The 22,329-nt window shown below is 40.7% G+C and overlaps 1 protein-coding gene across 1 annotated transcript in view; it reads right to left on the bottom strand.

The window, feature by feature from the left end:
* The window catches only part of LOC104964257 (menin-like), a gene marked incomplete at its 3' end in the record, with an annotated part of 10,005 nt that extends 3,404 nt beyond the window's left edge, over nucleotides 1-6,601 (bottom strand). The window contains exons 1-3 of the mRNA XM_010792998.1: nucleotides 6,471-6,601; nucleotides 4,484-4,965; nucleotides 3,810-4,018 (exon numbers count right to left, since the gene is read on the bottom strand). Of these exons, the coding sequence (XP_010791300.1) occupies nucleotides 3,810-4,018; nucleotides 4,484-4,919 (645 nt within the window). The remainder of the gene's footprint in view (nucleotides 1-3,809; nucleotides 4,019-4,483; nucleotides 4,966-6,470) is intronic.
* Between the last annotated feature and the right edge of the window lie 15,728 nt (nucleotides 6,602-22,329).

The following is a 22,329-nucleotide window of genomic DNA, read 5'->3' as shown; positions in this document are numbered from 1 at the left end:
TTTTACATATGTATATATATATATAAGATAATTAGTAAGGTAAGCCAAAAGCCGGTTGACAAAGATAAGCATAGAAGCCGGTTCTTAAAAAGGGTAAGCCACGTGGGATGGATTTTGTCAAGGATTGAGTGTAAATTATTTTGGTGTCGTACTCTAGAGTCCGTTATTCATGAAAGATTAAATGGCTCTCTAGTCCCTCGTCTATATTCTACCATGAAATAGTTGTACGACATTATTTTAATGGTCACCTGACCGGAGTCATTCATTCCACTACCGTTTTGGCGGAACCAAATGTCACATGTCACTACGCATTCTCGAAATGTCAAACGTGTTAGAGCACGTGACACTATCATTTGGAATAAACAATTAATATATGGTTTCGTCAGTCTTCAGTCTTTTAGTAAATCACTACAAATTGGTGAGTCTTCTGTCGGTAGTTTTACTTGTGTAACTGGAAAGTCTCTAACCATCAAGTAGAGATGTATATTATTGCCTGTTTCATTTCTTACTTCACATCCGATACAAAATTTACAAAGCCTTAAACTGACACATACTACCAGGAGAACTCAACGGCATGTCGGTTAACCGCAGTCGGTAACGAGGCAAAAGTACAAAAACAATTTACAAAAAGTGTTTTGTAAGAAGTGGTGCGATCCTCGTATCCTTATTAAGTTAAGCCAAGCAGCTACTAGACCATCTAGTACTACACTAAAACGGGGGCCTCGTGGGAAACCCTTTAATGTGCATGTCGGTTAGTGTTACGTCATGTTACGTACTGCAGTAACCATTCTCTGCCGGGGGCTTCGTGTAGTACCATGGGGCTTTGTTAGACCATGACATCTAAGTAAGAGTATACTAATTCAAACAGGAAACGTCCGGTGGCATCGACCACGGGGTGGGCCACTGCACAATTCTATTGTCCGAAGTCAACAATCAGCCGTACGTTGCAATGTACAAGTGCAAGTACGACACCAAGTATTTATTTGGGGTGAACGGATACGTAACACATTAAGGAACATGTATGTGACGTCACAAAGGGGATATACAAAGTCGTCGCGGCGACGATCCGCTCCCCCTACCCGCGTTCGGGGTCTCGTCTAATTTTTTTTTTATTTTTTTTTAAAAAAAAATAATTTTCTTATATTCACGACGGGGGATCGCGAGCGCCGTTGGAAGCTCGGTGGCTATGCGCCCTTTCGGACAGTAAAAGTCTCGACTTCCTTTTGACGGACCTGGTTCCCTGTCTGTCGTCGTTCACTTCGTCTGTATTGAAATAAACCCTGTGTTAGTGGAGTTCTACTTCAGTATTGCGGTATTTTACATTCAATAATATTAAATTTTACAACTCCAACAATGTAAATCTAATTCATTAATTATGAAACTAATTTTCGGATGTCAATTCTTACTTAATGTTAGATCGATTGAATCGATCTAACATTCCCTATTTCTACGTCGCTGCGCCAGTATACCCCTTTTCTTGTGGGCTGTCTCGACAGTCCTGCGGCTGCGCTTGCGCCTCCTCTAGATCCTAGACGTACTTCCCACCGTCTTGGGTTCTATGAAGTTCAGTGAACCCCGTCACTTGCTTCACCTTGTAAACCGTGTAAGTATGATCACGGTACGAGAAAACTGTGGACTATAAATTTGATTTTTTAACGGACTACTTTCACTTACATTATACTTGTTTGTTTTATTTTATTCAATCGTATACACAATAACCGATACCATCAAATAACCATACAAGTTAATAAACTAATAATTTTACATTTTGCAGAAAAAGTATACCCTGACAATCTCAATCTAGATCAGAGATTCAGTAACAACACGAGTTTCACTTGGTCTAACTTCGTAAAATATAATTTTCATTTTTGTTTAGAAGGGCCCCCCCCGTATGGGGGACCTGGCACCTCCTAACACTGACAGGTGGTGGAGGAGAGAGGTATGTTATGACTTATGTAACTTCGGAAATTACTACATACACAGAAAGAACACGACCGTCTGTTTATCTTTGTATTACCGCCTTCGTGAAGCGTGCGCGTGTGTGAATTTTACAGGTGCGCGCGGCGCGAGTGTAAAACGGACCCGTAATTCCAAGTCAAGTGCATTTTCTTTTCTCTGTAGGATAACTACAACAAAGTGCATTCAGAACAAAGCCAAGGTGCTTTAAAACTGCATAAACATCTAGGCCAGTAGGCCTACAACAAAATAGTGTAAATAAAGACTGTAACAGCCAGGCCTTCAACAACAACAAATGCACCTATAAGTGCATGCATACAAATGTGCAAACTGGATAAATCCACATGAATGTAACTATTTACAAATGAAATTACAATTCAATTTCAAGAATCTGTAAATAAGGCTGTCTGTCCTCATAAGCAAAGTAGTAAACATTGTATAAAGATACATAAAGTGAAAACTGGATACAAAATCCACAATCAATTACAAATTAAATTACAATTTCAAGAATCTGCAAATAAGGTGGTCTGTCCTCATGAGCAATGTAAACAACATTGTATCATTTAGATACCGAAAGTACAATATATTGAACACTGTGCTGCTGTCATTTCCCCCTAATGATAACCTGAGATGGTGAATTATAACTCACAATGAAAATTGTTCAGGAAAGTGGGTATAGAGTAGACATGTAGAACTAGATAAGCTTATGATAAGCCAGCCTTGTCTACTTATTAAGGAAAAGTGGGAGGTTCTTTTTAATGAACATTAGCTTCTCTGCTTTATCAGCCATAAGTCTGTTCCTCTTCTCATCAAGCACATGAGAGGCAGCGCTGAACAGTCTCTCGCTGTCAATGCTTGTGATTTGATCTTACTCCGCATATGTGTCCGGGTGTTTTGATTTCAAGTGGTGGAGTAATCCTGAAGTGCTGAAAGTCTTTGCAGTTACACCCCCTCGAGAAATGTCAGCTGAACACGTTTTACAAATCGCAATCCGCGCCTCTTTGTCTGATATTTTTAAATATCTCCAAGCGGCAGACATGTTGGCTGTGAGCCAGCCGCGAGCATGGTCGCGCGCCGTGCTTGTCGCCGCGTTTTGATTACGTCATCACAACAACACGTTAGCTTACCAACGTAACCCTGTTCTCTGACATTCGGTGATATTTTTTCGGTGCTAGAACCCTTTCGGCTGAAAGGGCCTTTTTAACCATTTTCGGCCGATAATTTTCGGTGGCCGAATATTCGGTGCATCCCTATATAAAAGACAAACAAAAAAGGTGCATTTTGCATGATCGGTCTCCTTTAAATAAAAAGGAGCAACAATAATTCCGATGGGACATTAAATTATCAACTTCTCATTCACTTCCTGTAAAAAAAAACTGATCTGCTACACTGACTGATTACATTACCAAGCGGTTCAAAAATGAGTCACAATGCCTGGCTTAGACATTAGATAGTTTTGGTGACATAAAACTGAGTCATCAGTGCTAAATACAGCCACTAGGGGAAATTAAAATCAAGTTCCTGTAAGCACATGCTGTATTTTACTGAAAATGATGTCATTAACGATCATTTCTTGTTTCACAAAGAGCTGTCCAAGGAATATATATAATAATTACTATGTGAATTCTGGGATTTTCTTTAACACTTGTGTCGTCTTCCCATCAACTTTTGTCCTTCGGGTTTGAGTATTTAAAAAGCATATAGTATAAATAATGACCTGTGTTTCTGAGTTAAGAAAGGAAATAATGTTGAATAATCTTACAGAATTGCCCCCAAAAGAATTAACATGCTATACATTTGAATAAAACCAAATGAAAGTGATAATTACTATTAATTTGATTGATACACCTCACCTTCTCACTGACTCCTGCTGTGACTGTTTGTCCTCGTCGGTCCTCGTTACCCTTCCCGTGCCAGGTCACCTCGGCCGTTTCTTCCCCGTTTTTGCTAAAAATGACCCAGGCGTGGTCCTCAGACAGCGCCAGGTGGACGTCCTTTAGACCCAGAACCTGGCAGGCTGCCACCACTGCGAAAGCCACACCGGAGCTGTCCAGTTTGGTACCTGTTTCAATTTAAAAAAATAGTTATTTTAAGCCTTTAAAAACATCTTCATAAAACAAATGTTTAAGTAATACTTAAGAAGTTATGTCACCAATGTGCAATAATGTAAAAAACTAAAAACAGACTTATGTGCAATATGTACCTAGTTAAAATTATAATAATTACTCGCTGCCTTCTTCGCTTTACAATGTTAATATGTAACAATAATCTGTAAGTAAGTACTATGTGCAATATATCATTTTACCTCTGTTATCTAGCTTCTACCAAATAACAATTTTACATTTTAATTCATTTCAAAAATACTGCTACTACCTTTTTACCGAATGTGTATATTTTGAATTGGAATAACTTGAAACATTATGTGCATGCCCTTTACCTAATAATGTTTTATTTTTTGACTCCATCTTCACTTTTGCTGTAACAATGTACATTTCCCTCATGTGTGAATTCTGATTCTGATTCCTACCTGTGATGAGACTGAAGAGAGACTGGATGTGGGCCCGGTCTTTGAAGTAAGAACGACTTAGACTGTTCCAGATCACATCAGACACTTTCTTTACCAGTTCCCTGCTGGACCCTGAACCCGTCCTCCGGTACTGGGAGAGGTCCACCGCTCCACGGATCTGGGCCGTGAAGCGCTCGTACAGTGCAGAGATCATGCCCAGTTCCACAGTGGGGAAGCATGAGTTGGGACAGTCCGCCTCCAGTGGTTCAAACCGGACCCCTGGCACGTTGATGGGGACGACCCGGTTCACAGCTAGGAAATGCTCGACAAATCCCAGGACCAGGGAGAGAAGGGCGAGGTCTGGCTCTGGCTTGTGGAGCTCAGAATCAAACAGCTGAACCACGCCATCGATCCCCCGCAGGGGGAAGTGCTTCTTCTGGGTTGAGTGCAAACCCATGATGTTCCAAAATCAGTCCACTCAGATGCTCTCCTCACCTGCAGAACTGAATATGACACAGCTGTTAGTTCAACTCCAGCTCAGCACTGGCCATGGTAGTTTTTTTAGCAAACATTTGTCAAATAGTGCATTTATTGGGAACTATTTTCAGTTGTGGCTTAAACCACATTGAGTTTGTATTTGCTGTAGGATGTGTATGTGGGATTGAGTCCAAATAATTAACAGTATGTGCTTTCATGGTAATAAAGGGCCCTGTCACAGTTTAACAGAGTGGCTTATTGATGTGTTAAAAACAGGGCCGGTTTTTGGCATAGCCGGTCGCTTAGGGCACCAGATCTGGGGGACGTTTCTGTTTGTAGTGTATTTGTCTTTTTAAGAGATTTTTCATGTATTCTTTATATAGCCTATTCTATTGTGTATTCCTTGGATACTCTATTGATCTTTACTACTGTAAAATCTAGCCTAGGGCAGCAAATTGGCTAGAACCGGCCCTGGTTAAAAATAATAATATTTTACAACAATGGTGATCTATGGTACAGAGGAACAGGCTACATACAGGTAATCATTCAATACTTAGTGAGGCACATTCATTGTTTGCTCGGGTCAACACATGGGATATGTTAAACATTTCAGACTTTCTATGCAACTGTTGCTTTGCCAGTTATTACTTATAATACTATAACATGTTAAAAAAAATGCACAAAAGGCTGAAAATACACGACCACAGTTCTATAAAAAGGCAATATTGCTGTAAAAAATGTAAAAGCCTATTAGTATTTATCAATTATGTTGTCATATATTATATGAATCTACTGTGAACACTTATCTGCATGTATACACATTCTGTTAATAATGTGAGCAATAATTATGATAATAACAATGTTTTTCTACCTGCTGCAGACACAGAGCTAGACACTGACCCGGGGATGAGCAGCTTTGGTTGCATAATGCTGGTTACATCAACGCAGCTAAAATGGGCTATATGGCGCTTTGGTGGGCGGGGCACTCCTACTGCTACAGATGTAGCCACATTCAATTCAAAGCTACAAAAGGATGCTCTTCTACATTCTTTCTTCCGATTAATGCTTCGAGAGGTCCACGCATGACCAGAAACGCAGTACTACTGCAGTATTTACAACCGACCAGGAATACTCTGTTACTGATAGATTCATTCATTTGCAAGCCGGGTGTACTGATCCAGGCTAACTAGCTAACTAACTAAGTTAAGTAAACGTTAGCTAACCATTTATGCTTGCTACTACTGTTAGTTTGCTGAATGAATTTCTTGTAAGATAAAGTACACAAATGGACCGAACCAGAAAGCGGGCCACACACTGTGACAAACAGCTCAGGAGCAGCTGGATGAATGACGGCTGTTGTCAGAAGCTGCTAACAAGCTAACGATCTGCTAGTTAGCTAAACTCACCACTTTTGGATAACGCGTATCCCCCTAGGACTCTAGCGAAATACATCATCACAACCTGCCGCAATACTGACTTGCTCTAAACTCTCAGTAACTGAGAAATAAACCATGTGTAGGAGATAACATACCCGTATTCTCACCGCCTCATCCACATGTTTTTGTTTGTGTCCCCCTTCTTTTGCCGCGCAGTTCAGTCTGCCTGAAATTCACTTGCAGTGTGTTGCCAGTCTCTACGTTTGCGTAACGGAGTAGATCTTATAACAATATGGCGGACGCTGCCAATCGCGGTCGAGCGCTGATAGACCCATCCCTATGGTTGTAGATCTTAAGCACTGCGCACACAGTTTCCCATCGTGTAGGCTGGGAAATGTAGTTCATAATGTGTTGTTCGTAGACTCTGCCAGCAGAAGGCGTCATGGAGCCGTCATGTCATATATTGCTACAAAATGGAACAAAGGTAACCATTGCATAATGGAAAACAAGCTACAGTAAAATCCACACAATTTGGACCCTTATAAAAGTGTACCCATATCCGTTAAATCGTTACATCTTCATAATTTAACGGATATGGGCCAGCTATGTCCACGACCACGTTGATTATATTGCTTTTAAAAGCAATATAATCAACGTGGTCGTGGACATAGCTGGCTTTGTTACAAATAACTCATACAAACTCTAGTTAATGTATTCAACCCATAATCCTCCACCTTTATCCCACATTTATTATACACTCATATTTTGGTATTATTTATTCAAATTCTAATAATGTAGCATCCCAAATCTAAAATTGTTATTGTTCAAAATGCAAAATCCCACATTTGTTCAGAGCAGGTAGAAAGAACCGTGTTCAGGAATATTCCTCGTGCTGCCTTCAAGTGCTGTGGGGTATTTCTACATCGTGCGTGAACTTCACAACAAAATTACTAGAACCATGGCAGTTCACTGATACAAAGTTCCTTGAATGTAGGGCGGATGTAGGACAAGCAAAATAGTGGTGGTAATAAAATAATTTGATGGTGTTATGTTATCGTACATTAGCGCAGTTGCAACTCATATGTAGCAGTTGACAGTTGACATATAGGAGACTCAACGGAGACTTTGAACGCGTCTCACCCCGACATGTTTTTTCCCCTCCTCCATAGTCCTCCTTGTTTCCCTCCATCTCTGCTGATCTGTCAGTGCTCGGACGTTGCGTTAAGGTGCAGACCCGAGTCCCGCTCTTGGGGAAATTTAAGGAAAGTCAGACGAAATATACGTCTTTAAAGGACAGTATACGACGATTCATATCGAGACGACAGGCATTTTACCTCCCTTGTGCAGTTGTTTTGAAACTACAGTAAAATGGATCCAATGACTCAGTCCGCCCAGATATCATCGTCGCAAGGGATTGCCGATGGACAAAATTCTGCTGCCAAAGAATCAAAACCATCCGGTAAGAAACAGTCTAACGTTAAGTTAGCTAGACTAGTGTCAATTTAAACTTAACCTTAATTCTTTTTTTAACCATGTGTCGTTTAAACGTAAGGCATTCATAATTGCATAGGTCTAATGTAGCGTCAATACCATAACGCCATACCCCAATTTAGAACGGAAGGCATTGTATTGTAAAAACATTTTATGATATTGGGTCTGTTGTTGGCATGATTGTTTAAGCTTATTTAGCTTTAATGCGAAACACCTGTGGTAGTGAACTTATCCCAACACATGGCTGTCAATCATGCCCCATAGCTTTGGCCCGCCCCTGGTACACGCGCTTTCTTCTATTGAGGTTATAATGCCGAGCGAAATGTCTATTATAAAATTGTCAGTTTTAAGACGCTTTGCTAATAAGTGGTGCTTCAGTCCCGTCTATAGAGCATGTAGAGCATGAGGCAAGACATTCAACTGAACAGTGTATTCGGCCAGCTAAGCAGCGAAACACATTTCTGGGTCGACACTGGTCCCCACTGAGCAGCTATTTAATCCGACGGAGACTGCGTAACTAGCAATGCTAATTTAGAAAAGAAAAAAATATATATATATATAGTCTTGCGTCATGTTCTACGAGATGGGTATGTTTGTTAATAAGTAAATGTACATTACATGACATATTATTTAAGAACAAGGTTTGGGGTGACAAAGCGTTATCGGTGCGTTATGTTGCGATGCTCTGCACTGCAGATGCATTGTTACTGGGCAACTGCCAGTGAAGGGAGCACCTCTTAAAGGCGCATTGCCCTTTTGTGTCTTCATAATAACAGTCCCAGACAATAACAGCATGCCTGAAGAGCATTGGTACTGTCATCCATATTTGTCCAATTATTGTCACTACCTCCAGTTTTTAAGTCTTTTTCGATTTTCAGGTTTCACTGTCTAGAAAAGTCTAATTTAAACAAAGTAATAGTTTTGTCGCCCACGGCCTTATTGACAGGTTATTGTGTTTTTAAGGGAGTGGCTGCTTTCCAATCAGTTACTGTGTTTGTGTTGTGTTAAGCTTTCTGATTTACACTCCATGGCTCAATCAGTCACTACCACCAGAGTCATTTGAAAATCCTTCAAAGCCATGTTCTGTTAATCAAAAGGATTGTGGGCTTTGAAGAATTAAAGCACATGTGGTCTCTGGTCATGGGCGTCAACTGGATATGGCAGGGTGTGGCCCACGATGCCTCAATGAGATTCAAGTTTATCACCAAGGACAGGAGAGAAAATATTAAATAAAAGATAACTAAAAATCCACTGGGACACATACGGAAGCAAACAATGTCACATCATAAATCATTTAGGACCATCATTTCTTGCCATGCCTACAATCATATGATGTACCGTTCGATTATTAGCTTATGACAACAATGACCAAATTATAATTTATTTTATTTAATCTCTCAAAAATATTTAAGGATTGTTAACCTTATATATCTATATTATTTTTAAGATATATGTATAGGTTGTTCTCAAAACTGTGGCATGAACTTCATAAGAGCTAGTTATTTTCCGACAAAGTATAAAGTAGCAAAGATGGCTGTTTCTATATAAATAGTTTTCTGGCAGCCCTGAACAAACTCAGAATGATTAGGGTTGCTTTTTTCTATTCCATGACAGATAACAGACATTGACTTCTGTGAACCTTAGTCATTACAGCCCTGCTGAGTCATCTACGAATGTGGGCTTTGGGCCTACCCTGCATCGTTATCATATGGAAAGACAATGTCTTTAAATCTGTTTTTCTTACTAGTAAATAACTTTCAATTGTATTTGAGTTTGATTTTGCAATTGAATGTCACTTTTAACAACTTATATGTATATAGGTTTGTGTAATTTTATTTTACGAAGGGACTTCCATTTAAATAAAACCAACAAAATGAAGATATTTCTTGTTGTGAAATAGTCTACAGCTAATGATTTATTTGTTGTTGATTAATCTGTCAATGATTTGATGAATGTGCTTAGGTAGACAGACAGTTAAAAGGTACGCTGTGTTGCTTTGAGCAGTCATTCCCTATGATGTCATTGCAGTAATGTACTAATCACAGGAACAGTTACATTATTTATAGTCAATTCGTTTTGTTGCAATATTACCCAAACAAGGCTGGACACAGGCACAAATCCAGGCCAATTGTTAAGCTTTATTCACCTGTTTATCATATTTTATAAAAACATCCCTGTTCTCTGATCTGCTCCTGTTTTACTTTGCTGTCCATTTAAAAACAATCTTTTTGTCTGTAAACCTAGCACCATGTAAACTACTTCAGCAGTCATTCCCTCAGTACAACATCAGACATACATGTTCTATTCACTTATTCATAGGGTTTTCTAAACCATAGTTAATCCCTTCTTTAACTACATGTTTACCAATAAAACCTAGCTTTTAATTTAAAACATCCACAGAAAGGATTGATTTGTAGTTTTTGCTGGTCACATGTGCATGTGTATCCTGAAATGTTGCCTCATAACTTATATGGAAGTATTCTTTCTAGTTTATCATGACATGTTCATTGCCCATGCCTTATTGCAGTAGTTTCCATAATAATCTACACAGGTCTATCTTTGCCTCAGTGGATGTAACCTCTACAGATGGCTTGCCCTCCTCTCCAGCTCCTGTCTGTAGCTGAGACTATTTCACTTGACTTGCACACTGATGAGTGACAATAGTCACAAAGGAAGTGACACACTTCAAAATGAGGACCTCATTTCTGAAACCACATTGCATCATATTTTTCATGGAAGTTAGCCTTGGAATCAATCTAGGTATTGATGCATTATGTGTAATCTCATCTCAAACAGTGCGAAGTCTTACTTTAGACCTTATTACACAAATTGCTGGCCTTTTACAGTAATTCTTAGCACTCAGTTTGATAACTGTCGTTACATGTTCAGCTGTCACGTTGCTCATATCTTATTATAGGAATGTTGTAATATGAGCAGACTAACATTTAAATTACTTGAGGCACCAACCCCACCTCTATTTTGATCTACAACCTTTTAAATAATGTTCACTGAAGAGAGAATTGGGTTATTTCCTGTGCTTTGACACTGTTTTATAGAAAACTCCCAATTTGTTATCAGAAATCCTTAATTTTCCCAACAACGGAGAAATGTACATTTGATGAGTTACCAGAACTGTAATTGCTGTGGTTCATAGTGTACCAAACCTAGTGGTTTTTATCATTCATATCAATGTTGTTTGAAAAACTCATATTTCAGTAAATTGGAAACTATAGGTATTAAATTTAAACTACCTAAAAATGAAGCTCACAAGCAAAGCTTCAAGGAACACAGAGTTCTTTCAGCCTCCTTTCCCTCTCTCTCCACTTGTCTTGCCAGCACGCCTCCACCCACCCCTGCAGGAGCGGACTATATCACTGCAGCCACAGAGGCATCATAGAGCCCTCAGGGTGGACAGTACAGGGTAGCTAGGGCAGGGAGAAGACCCGCCCTGCACCATCATTTCCAATAGGTTATGAGCTTAAGAAGCCCTAAAGGCACAGTGGCAAAGCTTCCAACTCACGTCTGCCAATGATAGATTTAACACAGATGAACCGTAGTATTTGGATTGCACACTGACTTAATAGGCGCTTTCACACCGGATTACTTTTCCCAGTATAGTTCCGATAGTTCTGGAAATGTTGCGTTCACTCCAAAAAAATCCGGAACTAGAACTTAGTTCATGAGAACCTTTTCACCCCCTTTTTAGTCCCTGCTAGAGAGCAGGTACTTTCATGGGAGAAAAAGGTTCCCATTTCTGATTGGCTGGGCGGATTGCAAACCAGGACCCGTAAAACTCGGAAAGTTTTGTGAAGCCGCCATTTATTTGCTGGCATTAGCATTAGCCCAGCGCACCAACGGAGAGAGACTAACTTATGGCAACACAAAAGAAAAATGGGAGCGGTGGAGATGAGGAGGTGTCGGCGTTCTGGCGATTTACTCGGAAGGCTTCAGTAGAAGCTGCTGGGAGTCCCAGCAGCTTCTACTGAAGCCAGTCCCCAACTCCGGGGACTTCCGACCGGGGACTTCGGGTGGCAGTATACGCCGTGAAGTTGTTTGCGGCGAAGAAGAAGTGACGTCAGCGGCTTCATTTGCGTAATCTTCCCTCAGGGACCGGTGTGAACGCGATCTGCTCTTTAGTTCATCAGAACTAAAGGATGATTTTGACAAACTCACAGTGAATGATCAGCAATCCTGCAGTCCCCTTCAGCTCTAGAGGTTTTTAGCCTCTTTTAGCTCAATGTTTTGGCTGTACGACCCACACTCTGATCTCTTTAGCCTCTTTTCCAGCAGCTGCAATCAGCTGCTAGAAATGTGAGAATGACTGTTGTCCATCAACACTAAGTAGACAGACAAGTTGTGGAGCTAAAGAGCCATATGTTTTTTTCTGGATTCATAGAGTGGCAAGAAGTGCTACAAAACAAGAATTCTAGCATTGTACTATATCTTCTAGGATAATAGAGATATATCTGTAAAGCTTTATAAGGTTACGACATGTCAGATGTTGCGTTTTCATTTTGTTCACTGCCCCCTAAAACATGACTTAATGCACCTTAAGTAAAGCAAATGTTTAGTTAAGCAGCCTGAGCTAACTCTTTTGATCTGCTCTGGTTATATAGTTGGACATTATTCAGCTTTGATTTTTCTCTCTGCTGTGTTTAAAACACCATCACATGCATTCTTGTTCATTCCTCTTTAGATATATATGTTGTGTTTTTGTAACATTTCAACAAGTTAACAGCAGTCATCAGCGTTTTCCAAAGATGCCATAAAGTATGTCTTTCCATAGTGACATACTTGGAATTTTTGTTAATGTGTTGAACCATGATATTTATGCATGCTTTTAATTTCGAAGGATCTGAACTATCATATTAGTTGTCATGTTTATGTCTACAGGTATATATAGTTTTCGACCAGTATCTTCTTAATTCAATTCTCACCAATTTGTCCCTAAAAATAAATGGGGAAGCACAAGAAAGACGTAGACATAGCCCTCATTGTGGTTAAAAAGTGAAGGTGTGGTGTGTTCAGAGAGTGTGAATCGGAGAGAAGGAATGCTGCACATCGAGGACACACCAACCCAACCTCCCCAGCCTGTATAAACCCCTATTCAGCGTTACTGAAACAAGACGCTGCACCTCACTTGGTAAACCTGAAATTCTTACACATCTTCAGTCCTTTCCCTTGACAAGACATTTCTCTCCTGGCATCCACAACCAGTCTGATGGAATGGAGGTTGAGGTGTGAACACTCTTAAACTTTTAACCTTGAGGAACTGTTTGCAGGTATTTGGCCCCTTACATTCCAGCCGCCACTTTTTTGGTTTCAGGCTTCCCATAAGGCTTCCCATTGGATTCACGGATTGTCTATCATCAGAGAATGAAAGAGTTAACATTAACTTTGGGTGATCCGGTCTGGCTTGCAGTTGGCATTCCAGTTCACCCCAAGGGTGTTGAATTGAAGATTCAACTTATTGTCATTACGTAGTACAGGTACTATGTAACAAAATGATTTCTCTGCATTTGACCCATCCTAGTGTTGGGAGCAGTGGACTGCCATTATGTATGGCGCCCAGGGAGCAGTGTAGGGAACGGTACCTTGCTCAGGGACACCTCGTAGCACTTGGTCTTTCCGGGACTTGAACTGGAGACCTTCCAGTTGCCAAGCAAACTCCCTATGGACTTCGCCACCACCGCCTGAATGGGGTGTAGGTTAGGGCTCTGTGTAGGCCAGTCTTCCAGGCCAAACTGGGAACACTATTTCTTTATGGAGCTGACTTTATGCAGGAGGACAGTGTAAGGTAGAAACAGAAGTGGCCAAACGCAAACTGCTGATCCAAAGTTGGAAGAACACTACATCATTGTATGTTGTAGTGTTAAGATTTCCCTCAAGTAAAGGGCCTCTACCAACCATGTAAAAAACGAACCAAAAAGACGGCGTTCTTGAACAGGGCTGCCCAGTTACTATTTGCTGTATAGTGTACATGAAAACTTGGACCTGTTGGTTTCTTTAGCAACATAAGTCCTTGGAGAAGTTTTCAAGACTAAATAGTGTTTAGTTAAGTAGCAGGAAGCACTTCTGTTTGCTCATAGCCACACTAAAGCAAAGTGAGAAGGGCTTTTGTCTGCTGCTAAATTCAACTGTCTTGGTCTTGCCTGCATAGCAAATATAAGTGCATGTGTTAAAGTTATTGAAGGTTTACTGTAGTATATAATAAGAGCATATGCATGGGGCTACTTTTTTACAATTAGTCTTTATTTGGTCTTTATTTGTAGCTTTTTGTATAGTATGTAGAGTTGATAAGGCTGGATAAGTTCACTCTTGTTTTCTCCTAATTGTACTGCCTTTATTTGAATTTGACTGGGTCTGATGGATAGGACTTATTTTCTTCCTCTTCTAGGATGATCATACTTCTGTACTTTTATTTCCTTTTTCAGATTCCTTTCTTTCCTCTTCGCCTGTATCTCTCATTCAGTCTCCTCAAGGCAAGTGTATGGTTCTCTTACGCTGCTCGCCTGCTCTCGCCCTCCGTCCTTTTCTCTCTCGCTGGCCTGCTGCTGTACTGCGCTACCTCATCCCTCTTTCTAGTGCCCCTCTCCTGCTCGTAATCTTCTATTAAAATAGAACCAACCTAAAAAGAAACTAATAACATGGCGAACTACTGTCCTAACCCCAGCTCCTTTCCTAGCTCAAATGGTATTTACCCACCCCTCCTCCAATAAAACCTTGCCATGCTACTCCATCTGTTTCCAACACTGCTGACCCTTAGTTGCTGGACTAATTGTAAGTTATCAACGCAACGCAGCACAGCTCATGTTCTCAGACATATGGTATTGGTAATTCTCTTCACCACCCCCAACCCCTTCTGCAACTTGAGATGAAACCTCTCTAGCTCATGCCGTAAATAGAAATCTTGACCTATTGACAGTTTACATTGTTAGTTAATGTTAAAGCTGCAGGCATAGCGATAGTCTGAGCAGCTTCACCTTCAGAGCTTTTACTTATATGAACACGTGGTGCATTTGAAATAATGTGCCTCAGTTTATACATTTGGCATACATAACTAGCACTCACTAACCCTAATCTAAACGAGTCTTTGTCCGTTTTAGGATTCAATGCTGCTTGTTCTCACCCAAACAGAATCTTGACAGGACAAAAAAAATTAGACATGGAAGACCATACCTCTGCAGCTGCTAGCAATCTGATCCATTTCTGTCTTTACCGCCTGCTAGTGAGCATTATTTAGGTCGGCAGCACTCACTGTAGGTACAAGATAATCCCAAGATTGCCACCTTATTTTAAGAAAGCAGAGAAGTTCAAGTTCACATTGTGCGCACAAGAGCAGAAATCTAAAAAGGAATCAGGTTGGTGTCTCCGGAGGTACCAGCTTTCTGCTGCCCTAGTATCCAAGCCCGAGCTCCCCTCAGTCCCAGTAGCAGCCAGGCCCCAGAGGATGAGTGGCACTGGAGGCATCATCCACCGCCCGATGACCTGGGCCTGCCAACGCCTGTGGCAGGCCCAGGTTTCACTTGCCCTCCACCCCTATATCAGCTTATGGCTCTGTGCATGTCTCACATCATTGCTTAAGCATTAAAAAGTAGGTTTTCTTTGAGCGTTATTTTATTTTGATTTCAGATTCTTTTTATGCTGTCATTTTCATCAGTCTTAGTAGTCTATACTAGTAACCAATACTTGTGAAAGTATTTTTTTTTGTTTAGTGATATAGTATAATAGATTGATTAGGGAAGATAACGCGAGCCACAAAGTATCCTTAGTCACAGGGTACCATTACAACACTTATGTCTCATGCATCCAAACTATTCACTATGAGTGAGGAATGACGGGACGTGATTGCACCCAGTGGAATTTGAACTACAAAGTAATCTGTTTCTCACCAAAAATATCTGACTGAGCTTAAGCATTACATTTTGTAATCAGTAAAGCAATGCCTGGGGTTTCAATGTAAATTCCTTTATTAGTTTGGTGTATACCCCTTTGTTAAGTCTGAGTGATAAGGAGATATATGATTTAAAACCCACTTAATTTCAGATTATTTCATCACATATACTGATCCCAAGAATAACATTTCATGTTGTGGGTAAGAGAACATTTTGCTAATTGTAACAAATGATTTTGGGGCCACATTCACATTACCTCAACTCCAGCTACTGCAGAGAGCAGATTACATAAATCAGACATGGAAGTCCACTGAGGCCTAATTTGGCAGATGGCACATCACTAGTGGCCCATTACAAATTAAACTTGTTGATAGCTTTTTTTTATAACCATGTTCATAAAGCTACTCCTGAATTATAGTCTCTCTCTGGAAGTTGATTTTCAAATGAAGTAGCCCTGGCTCTCTCTAGAATCTGTGGATGTGTTCTCAGAGCACGAGCTGTTATGGAATTTGTTTACTAGTACAGAGCCAGAGGACTACAATGCTGCTGGCTAGATGGAAAGTCCATTCATGTGGCCTAGTTTGAACAAGGCATTGTATTGTGGAAAAGGGGAGGTAGCAGTCCAAGACAAAGTGGACCAGTCAGTTGGCCATCAGTGGAAAAGTCTCTGCCTATGCAGGGGATATAAAAATATGTGGATCTGAAAATACTTTATTCAAGTGTGCTTGATAGGTAAAGGTTAAATCAGTTGGAGGTTAATATAGACAATACCCTGTCCTAATGGCATCATGGCAGGTGACATGAGAGATCATTGGTGTTTGAACAACCATTTGACTGTTGGAACAGTTGCTTAGAATATCTTTGAATGTCTTTAGAAACATCCAGGTGACTTAGTGGCCACATGGCTGGGGAAGGGGGCCCTGTCATCACAGTGACTATAAACGTCTCTTCAGCTGTTTGGCTGAGGAAATGATGGATGACCTGATTAACTGCACTGTAAAGGCAATATTGCTTAGCTTTTGGCATTTTATAATTTCGGTATCCGATCCTTACATAATTTTGAGGATGTTATAATACATAGTTTACAATTACTGATTAGGTAGCTTGTCACTGAGCACAGTGACAAGCTGTTTGTGATTGAGACATTTTTTAGATTAGTCCTTTGCCTAATGGCCGGTTTTTTCTACATTAAACTGTATTGAAGTTTTCCATCATTAGTAATATGGTTGTTTGCTAGTTCAATCCTTTTTCGCTAATATTTGAAAACAGCATGGAGATCTGTAGGCAGGTTTTGAAGGACAATTTCTTAGTAAGTTAACTGGTAGTCAGCACATTTTTCAAACTGAAGCTTGAACACAGACTATATCCACGGTTTTAAGACCCCACCTGACTTAACTTAACAGCGTGTGCCTGATTTCAGAACTTCAATTGACTGTTTTGATTCAAAGCGGATTGTAGTGTGCCAGGCTAGTACAACAAATTTACTATGCTTGGTCTCCTTCCCTCTTCCCACTGCTTATTTTCTATCTAATAGGCATATTTACACACATAATTGGCACAGAAATAAAGTAACTTGAAGTAAGCCCAAAGCTTTATGAAACAAAAAAAAAAACATTAAATATTAATTTCCAATCTGTCAGATGAGGTATTTAACATTGAAGCAGTGCTGCACACCCTTGTTTTAAGTGGAAAGAGAAATAGTTTAAAAGTGCATTATAAGTCACATGGTTTTGCATTATAAAAGGAACATGTTGATTATGCAGAAACATTCACCTTTTACGAAGATGATTCTAAAGGAATTCTGATACATCCTAAAGTAATAAAAGGCCTTGGGGTGTAGGTGCAACTTTTATCCTTCTGATCTTTCGTCTGTTTTTTTAGATGCCTTTTTTATATCTCAATCATGTTTTGTTACTTGTGTAACAGTCCATGGTGTTCTGTGGTGAAGGTGAAAATGATGTCGGCTGTTACAACTTTTTCAGTTTTTTTTTAAAGTTGCATTTGCACTTTCTTCTTTGTAACATTAGCAGTAGTAGCCTAAGTGAGTTTACCTTGAAAAAAGAAATAGCATTTCACATGACCAATATGTAATCCCACAAATGTGTGGTGTAAATCCCAGCTCAGATTATAGGAGTCTAGAGTTTGACTAAAAAAAATTCTATGTTTTAGTCAAATCTATTTTTGAAAATGAATATGAATAAAATGTTTTAATTGTTTAATTTAATCATATAAAACATTACAAAATGTATTTAATGACTGCAATTGTTAAGGAATTCATATACATCAATCACCATATCCACACATGAAGAGATTAGTGTTTTTTTCTTTTTCTTTTGCTGTTTATCTGATCATTCAGATAATTTAAGTTGCCATACGGACCGGATTGCTTTATTGCAACTTTGAAGTAGAAAACAGCATGCAAAGCATAAAAATCCCATCCATTATATGAATTTCCATGATGCAATGCATGAATGCCTGGGCTGCAACATCAAGGCCTCGCTGAATAATATTAGAAGTGCATGAAAGTGTAGTGTGGTGTGATATATGACCCCCCCTCCTTTTCTTCTTCGCTGTTCGCTTTTTGCGTGCCGATGCAGACAAAAGAGTGGCCCTGGGCTCCGACAAGCCCTGCGAAGGTGTCGCGACATCCCTTCGTTTTCCTTCTCAGCATGGCTCATCCACCCCTAGTAATTACGGGAGTGAACCAGGGCCGCCAGATGGACGACCAGACTCACCGATAAAGACATCTCCCGTTTCGGAGCGAATAAAGGCACTTGAAGCTCTGGCTGCCAAAAAGAAGGAACCAGATTTTAGAAGTGATGGTGGTTTTTCTCACTTCAGAGACCGCAACCATGAGAAATCTCCCACTGAGACACCCAGATCTCCCACTGAGACCCAAAAAGCTCCAACTGAGGTGCAGAAATTCTCCACTAAGACCTCCACATTCTTTACTGAAAATCCAAACTTCTCAACTGAGACACCCAGATCTCCCGCTGAGACACCCAGATCTCCCGCTGAGACACCCAGATCTCCCACTGAGACACCCAGATCTCCCACTGAGACCCAAAAATCTCCAACTGAGGTACAGAAATTCTCCACTAAGACCTCCACATTTTTCACTGAAACACCAACATTCTCCAGTGAGACCCCCAAATCTCCCAATGAGACCAACAAATCTCCCACTGGGACCCCAAAATCACCATTTGAGACCCCTCAATTTCCCACTGAGAGAGCTACGCCAACTGTCCAGAAAAGAGGAGGATCTAGTGATCAAGAGTCACCGGAATCTCCCTTTGAAGTGCTTGGAAATTTAAGACAAGTGAATGAATTTGAAGAAACAGAAGAGTGGATGAAGTCTCATTTACCTCCTGTGCCAGACTATGCTGCTGTAGATCTAACTAAAACCACCCTGACTTCAGACATTGTGACGTCGAAGGCAAAGAAAGAAACTGACATAGTTATAGCCGATGCTCCTGCTCTCTTTGCTGGAGTCCCTGATGCGTTCATGGATTCTCCTGCTGAAGCTTCAAAGCTGAAGAATGATTCTAGTGATGCACAGAAGCAGTCATGTATTGAGGAGTCTGAATTTGATCTAAGCTATTTGCCAACAGCCTACATGTGGGATCAACAGGAAAAATCAGGTGCCCAGGCTTCATCAAAACTTGATTCAGGCCCAGTTCCAACTGCACCTCCTGCAGGCTTTGACTCCCAGTCTCCTCATGTCCCTCCACCAGTTGGCATGGATGCTAAAAATAATGTCTTGGATGACAAGAAGAACATGTGTACCGGAGATCTTGAGCCCCCAGAGGCAAGTGAAGCCGACAGCTCAGGAGATTCAGACGACACAGTCATTGAAGATGGTGTCTCTGTTCCTGCTGCTGTTCCTCCGGAAGCAGTCTCAAATGATCCTAGCCCTGCTGCAGCAGCCCCGAATCTTCCCACTGATGAAAAGGAGATTCCACCAAAGTCGGAGAGGAAGCTAATGCAGGTGCCAATAATAAATGTCATAGAGACTGACGAGCCAAATTACAGTGATGAGGAGATGGAAATGGAGCTTGAAGTGGAGGAAGATGAGGACTATGAGGCTGTAAGAGAACAAGCTAGAGAGGCTCCAAAGACCCCAGAGCCAGAGGATAGTAAACATGAACCACCCAAAACACGGCCCTTAGAAACCGAAATCATGGAAGGCTACTCTCCCCCGTCCTCACCTGTGGACTCTGATGCTGAATACTCTCCTAAACACAACATAATCAAAACTCTTCCTGAAACAGTACATCATGAGTCTGCATCAAAACCTGAGGCCCAAACCAATCAAGCTCAAACTGAAAAATCACAGGCCACTTCCAATAAAGAAAATGATGAAGACCCTTTCAAAGTCCCAAAGGAAGAAGTGGACTTCCCAGACAACGATGATGAGTGGTCAGATGAACCACAAGATATCATGGTCAAACCTTGCAAGACTGATGTTGCTTTCATAGAAACATCCTACAACCAATCCAAGGTGGATGAAAAGAGCAACACTGCTGGAAAAGAGGCTCATATGGAAATGGCTTCACTATCTAAAACCAGTTTCATGCAAGATGATATATATGACCGACAATCATTTGAATATGATTATGACGCATCCTCTACCTTGGATGATATTGATGAAAAAGGGTTGAGTGCTAAAGAACGCTTTCTTTCGGATCCTTCTCAAATCAACAATGAACCACTGAATGCAAGCAGTCCAATTCTGGATAATTTCACTTCAGTGAATGATGATGAAGCCTTCCCCAAGCTGGTCGATCAGCAATGTCAAAGAGAATATCCCCAAGATCCATATTCCTCTTTCCAAAGTGAGAAACTTAGCAGGATAAATGATCAGGATTTCAATAAAAAAATGACCACTGACATTGTTACAGATAATAGCAACTGCCTCCCAGCACAGAAGATTGGATCAAAGCTCCAGCAGGACACTAAAGCAGGTCAACAGGCTCCTGAAATGACGAGCAATCCAGAAAGCAATGACTCAGATAGCTCAGTTTCTGAGCCTACAGATAGCTTTGTTGAGTTCATGCGAGAGTGCCTGAAATCAAGACAGGATGAAGCACAACAGGATGATACGCCCAAAAATGTACCTTCTGAGGACAAGTTCTGCAAAGCTGGTTTGCGTCCTAATCAGTCCCCTCCGACCATGGTGATGGATCTTGAACAAGAACAGCTTACTATCACTGCTCTTAAGGAGCTGGGCAGCAGTCAAGAAGAAGAAGAGGAAGAGGATGTGGCGTCTCTACAGTCAAAGGTTCCGGACCATGGCAAAGCTAACCCCAATGCTGCATCTACTCAGCAGTCTTCCTTTTCCGCCGTTCCTAATCCTTCATGTTCCCAAAGCAACAGTGTGTTTAACGGCACATATTCCAAAGAGGTAGAAGCCATCGACGAATGGGTGGCTGAAGCCTATCATCTTGCTGAGCATGTCGTGACAGCAATACTAACCCACTTATCAGGTAACACCTCTTCTTATGGGCGATAGGCCTGCTGACCTCACACAGTCCCCTCAACAAGACCCCTTTCCTCACTTGCACCTTGAACTGCCTGCTCATTCTAAAAATAATTGTTGTTTTTATATTTTGTATACATGTAGGAACATGCTTTATACAACAAAAACACTCAAATTGCCAACACAACTCTTTCGTTCCTTCTGTATTGAAAATGTAAGGCACTTTAACAGTTCTAATTCAAATTTAGCCTGCACACAGCAATGCTTAGTTGTAACTACTCGTCTCCTGTCAGCGTTCCTGTCACTAAATACCGCCCCTCAATACGACATTGAATATCCACAAGTGGTTCAGGTTAGAAGATTCTAAGATGAGCAGCACACTGTCTTCTCCTCGTAGTACTGTATTTCTAATTCATTTGACTTATCGGCAAACATACTATATGTGACCCGCTCTATCGAAATCAGTCGGAAGTCGCAACGGCTCATTTCAAAATAAACGTGGATTTGCATAAAAAACTATTTTTTCGGGGTTCGGGTGTTTTGTTTGATTTTAAACAAACAAAGTCTTGGCTTTCAGAATATGAAACTTTTATTTCCAAACTCACACGATAAATACATTCTTTAAGCTTGTAAAGGGAAGATGACAGGCAATCTGCTCTTCCGCAGCGCCGCCCCCCCTCCCTCCGGCTGACATTATGAATGTAAGCGTAGAGTAATCATAAATAACACGGCAGGGTCCGTTACAGTTTGTTTTCATCTGATTTCAATTAAAACAAAGTCTTGGCTTTCAGAATATTAAACTTGTTTCGGCAAATTCAGATGATAAATACAACTTTGAAGCTTGTAACGGCATAATTACAAGCGGAGAACGGAGTAACTTAACGTCACAGCAGGCATAACAACAGCCGGTGTTTCTCGTGAGGGTTTTCCCCGGGAAACGCAATACACACAAACGCAAAATTACACAAACACACACACACGTATACACACACACACACACACACTCGCGAGCATCTCCCAGACCAGCAATCCAAACAAAAATATCTTCCCTCCGTAGTATTTTGATCATTTGCTCCGCTAATAATCAATCAGATCGATGGATTCCAGAGAAGAGAAAACTTTGAAGGCCTTTTTCTCAAAATGATGACT

Source organism: Notothenia coriiceps, unplaced genomic scaffold (genome assembly GCF_000735185.1).
Source record: "Notothenia coriiceps isolate Sejong01 unplaced genomic scaffold, NC01 NC01_scaffold00036941, whole genome shotgun sequence".
Classification (NCBI taxonomy): domain Eukaryota; kingdom Metazoa; phylum Chordata; class Actinopteri; order Perciformes; family Nototheniidae; genus Notothenia; species Notothenia coriiceps.
Note: the sequence above shows the minus strand (reverse complement) of the source record. Positions and strands in the feature narration are given on the sequence as shown.